The sequence below is a fragment of the Chrysochloris asiatica genome, unplaced genomic scaffold, assembly GCF_000296735.1.
Source record: "Chrysochloris asiatica unplaced genomic scaffold, ChrAsi1.0 scaffold00041, whole genome shotgun sequence".
Classification (NCBI taxonomy): domain Eukaryota; kingdom Metazoa; phylum Chordata; class Mammalia; order Afrosoricida; family Chrysochloridae; genus Chrysochloris; species Chrysochloris asiatica.
The window spans coordinates 941,359-946,014 of NW_006408559.1; the positions used below are offsets into that span (position 1 = coordinate 941,359).

The 4,656-nt window shown below is 43.0% G+C and overlaps 1 protein-coding gene across 2 annotated transcripts in view; it reads right to left on the reverse strand.

Annotated features, from left to right (window-relative positions):
• RBM28 (RNA binding motif protein 28) overlaps positions 1-3,389 on the reverse strand; it is a 36,923-nt gene extending 33,534 nt beyond the window's left edge. For both annotated transcript variants that reach the window (XM_006861103.1, XM_006861102.1), the window contains exon 1: positions 3,272-3,389. In XM_006861103.1, the coding sequence (XP_006861165.1) occupies positions 3,272-3,389 (118 nt within the window). The remainder of the gene's footprint in view (positions 1-3,271) is intronic.
• Between the last annotated feature and the right edge of the window lie 1,267 nt (positions 3,390-4,656).

Here is a 4,656-nt window from a genome sequence, read left to right on the forward strand (position 1 = left end):
ATTGATGGAATATAAATTGAAATCTTTCAATGAACTGTTGCAGCACTGGAAACACTCACTCATCTATGCCAAGCAATCTGGAAGACAACTACCTGACCAAATGACTGGAAGAGATCAATATTTGGGCCCATTCCAAAGAGAAGTGATCCAACAGAATGTGGAAATCATTGGACAGTATCATAATGTCCCATGCAAGCAAAATTTTGCTAAAGATAATTTTTAAATGACTGTAACCATACATTGACAGAAAACTTCCAGAGGTTCAAGCAAGATTCAGAAGAGGGCATCAGATGGATCTTGGCTGAAAGCAAAGAATATAAAAAAAGATGTTTACTTTTGCTTTATTGACTATGCAAAGGCTTTCAATTGTGTGGATCATGACAAGCCACACAACATTTTGGAGAATGAGTATTATGGAACATTTAATTGTGCTCATAAGGAACCTGTACATAGACCAACAGGTAACTGTCCAAACAGAACAAGGGAACACTGGTTTAAAATTAGGAAAGGTGTGTACTAAGGTTGTATTCTTTCACCATACTTAGTCAATTTGTATGCTGAGCAAATAATCTGAGAAGCTGGATTATATGAAAAAACAAACAAACACGGCATTAGTATAAGATAAAGACTCATTAACGACTTGCAATACGCCGTTGATACAACCTTGCTTGCTGAAAGAAAAGAGGACTTAAAATGCTTACTGATGAAGATCAAAGACCACAGCCTTCAATATGGGTTGCACCTAAAAGTAAAGAAAACAAAGTCCTCACACTGAACCAATAAATAACGTCATAAATGGAGAAAAGATTGAAGTAGCCAAAGACTTCATTTTGCTTCGATCCATAATCAATGCTCATGGAAGCAAGAGTCAAGAAATCAAATGATGTACTGCATTAGGCAAATCTGCTGCACAAGACCTCTTTAAAGTGTTCAAAAGCAAAGATGTCAGTTTGAAGACTAAAGTGCACCTGACCCAAGTCATGGTATTTTCAGTAACCTCATATGCATGCAAAAGTTGGACAGTGAACAAGAAAGATTAGAGAAGAATTAATGCATTTGAGTTATGGTGTTGGAAGAGATTAAAAGTACCATGGACTGCCAAAAGAACAAACTCATCTGTATTAAGTAGTCAGAGTGCTCCATGGAAGCCAGGACGGCCAGACTTTGGCTCTCATACTTCGGGCATATTATTGGGAGGGATCCATCCCTGGAGAAGGATATCATGTTTGGTAAAATGGAGGGTCTTAGAAAAAGTGGAAGACCCCCAATGAGATGGATTGGCACAGTGGCAGCAACAATGGGCTCAAATGTATCAATGATTGTGAGGTTGGCACAGGACCAGGCAGTGTTTTGTTCTGTCGTACATAGGGTGGCTATGAGTTGGTACAGACTCCATGGCACCTAACAACAACATGTAAATTTCAAGAGTGCCTTAGTGTCAGTAAGCCTTGTTGTTGTTCTTAAGCACTTTGTTGTTATTGCTGTTAAGTGTCTTGTTGTTTTGCGTGTCCTCAATCAGTAATGACTCATAGTGACTCTGTCTAGAGTTTCCAAGGAGCTAGCTGCTGGTGGGTTTTAACCACTGACCTTGTGGTTAGCAATCCCACGCTTATCCTACAGTGCCACACCAGTACTCTTTACAGACGCTTTACTCAAAATTAGTAATCATCATTATTACCAAGTAAGATGTTATAGGTGAATGCCTGTAACAAACTGAATGTGCTTTAGAAACTCAAGGGAATGCTTTAACTTAAATAAACACATCTATTGTTGTTGTTAAGTGCCTCTGAATCAAGTAGTGACCCATAGGTTGAAAGGGTAAGAGAGGAAGAATATGATATATATATATACTTATATATCCCACATATATACAAGAGTTTGAACGAAGATATTTGTACATGACTATTTTTCTTTCCTGAAAACGCAACTCTGAATGTCGTGCAGCATACAGCAAGCAAATGATGAAAACTTCCTAAATATTATCAAGCATCTTAATGCAATGATTTGATGGGCCTGGAGCTCAGGCCCATAGTCTCAGGGGACACCATGGTCAATTGGCTTAACATAGTCCAGTGACAATGTTCTACATGCTGCTTGGGTAAGTAGCATACAGGATCATGAAAACTCATAAGCGGCTATCTAAGGTGCAGCTACTGGTCTCTCCCTGCGCAGAAGAAAGAAGAGTGATAAGTACTGAAGAAGCTTGGAATCTATTAGTCCAATGGACTACTAGAACACGTGAACATCAGTCGCCACAACTCTGAGACCAAAACAACTAGACAGGACCTGGCTACCACTACCAACTTCCCTGAAAGGGATCACATTAGAAGTTCCTGGATAGAGTGGGAGAAAATGCAAAGCAAAACTCAAAATTATTTAACAACAACAACAAAAAAAACAGGTTTACTTGTCAGAAAGAGACTGGAGGAACCTGAGGCTACGTAGCCACCCTCCGCCACCCTCCAGGTCTGGAAAGGAGCTCATCCTCATGGCCCAATTTTCCACCAAGCAGTAGGTAGATTTATCAGGGGGAGCTGGGGGGAATAACACCAACAAAATATGCTCACCATGGAATGGTCAATCATCCTATATCAAAAGGGCAACAATTTCCTAAGGACAAAAGTTGAGAAAGCATGGGAAAGTGAATGAACATAAATATAAACCACAGGGAGGAAACAGGGTAACTGTTGTGGCAAGGAGGGGATTGTAATCATTGAGAAGAAACAATGTGTGTGATTTGTTGAATATAAAGCTGATGATCTTGTCTGTAAACCCTCACTGAATTCACAGTAAACAGTTGCAAAAAAAAAGAAAGAAAGAAACGCAGAGGAAGTGGGATAAATGATGTTACATTTATCATTGCAAACACTGAGAAGAAACATAGTGTAAGATTAGTTGAACGTCAAACTGATGACCTGCCCTATAAAACTTCCTTCAATTCACAATAAAAAGGTCACGCAATCCCGAGCTGATCCTACAGCGGCACATCAGGACTTCATGCTAAGTCACAGAGACCCTGTACAGGGTTTCAGAGGAGCTGGTGGGTTTGAACCGCTAACCTTGTAGTTCGCAATCCAGTGCTTATCCTACACAGTGCCACACCAGGACTCCGTGAACATGTCAGAGTCCGTCTGAAAAAGAAAATCAATTCCCAGTCTCTTCTCTTAGGGACAGGTAAAGAATTCTACGGTTTCCTAAAGTTTAGGAGGATGTCCTGGCCCCCATCCCACTCCCGGGATACCCGAGCCGGATCCTCCACCGCCGCCCCTACCTTTCTCAGTCACCACGAAGCACTGCTTCACTGGCCCAACCTGACTGAACAGCTCCTCCAGCTGCTCACTGCGAGCCGAGGACGGGAGGCGGCCCACAAACAGCGTCAACCCCGCCATTAAACTGGACACCCACACTGTGTGTGGCCGCAAGGGAACCTGTCGGAGCACGCGAGGCAGAGAACGGGAGGGCCACGCCAACTTGCCTGGTGACACCGGAAGTGCAAGGGCTCGTTGCTCAAAAGGGTCCGGGGAAAAATGCAGTGAAATGCGGAACAAACGTTCCGGAGTGAAAAGATAAAGCCGCTCCAGGGCAATCCATTGGCCCCACCTCCACTTCCAGTCCCAGCACCTCCCTCCGGTCCCCGTGGGGAAACTTGGCATCTTTTCTTCCTAACCTGATTAAAAACTTCATCTCGAAGACTTGGAACTAACTCTCTAGGGCGAGCAAAGAAAGTCGTTTATTGTTACTGTTTTTGTGCCTTCGAGTCTTACTGACTCACAGCGACCCTGATGAAGGGGCCGTCCCTGGAGAAGGATATCATGTCTGGTAAAGTGGAAGGTGGAGAAAAAGAGGAAGAGCCCCCAAGGAGATGGATTGGCATAGTGGTGGTGGCCATGGGCTCAGGATTAGCAATGATTGTGAGGCTGACACGGGACCGTGCAGTGTTTCCTTCTGTTGTGCAGAGGGGTCGCTATGAGTCGGTGGCAAACACCAACATAGGGTTTCCAAAGAGTAGTTGGTGGGTTTGATAGTCCAATGCTTATCCTACAGCGCCACACCAGGACTCCAGTCATTTATTAATGGGTACTTATTGAAACACTTCCACAGATTCCTAGGTTAAACCAAAACCCATCCCCACTCATGCCAATCCCGTGTGTTGGCTGTAATCTTTACAGACCAGGGTTTTCTTCCACTTGGATGAGTTGGAACCACCCCAGGGCCTCAATGACTGCTTTTCCTGGAATTAAATCATCAGGCCTTTCTTAGGAAGTGCCTCTGGGGGAACTTGAACCAACTAATGAACCATTCACACCACCCAGGAATTACTGTTCCCAGATTATGTGCACAAAGAGCAATGAGAAGGTACAAGTAGACACAAGTATATCACTTTCATCATCCTATTCTCAAAAGAATGCATCAAGAGAAGATGGAAGGAAAATACAGAATCATTGTATCAAAAGGAAATGGTTAATTAATGTTCAACCATTTCAAGAGGTACCATATGAACAAGAGCCAATGATACTCAGGGAGGAAGTCTAAAGTGCATGGAAAGAATTGGCAAAGAACAAGGCACCAGGAATTGATGGAATCAAAATTGAAATCTTTCAAGAAAGTGAGGCAGCACAAGAGGCACTCACTCATCTCTGCCAAGAAATTTGGAAG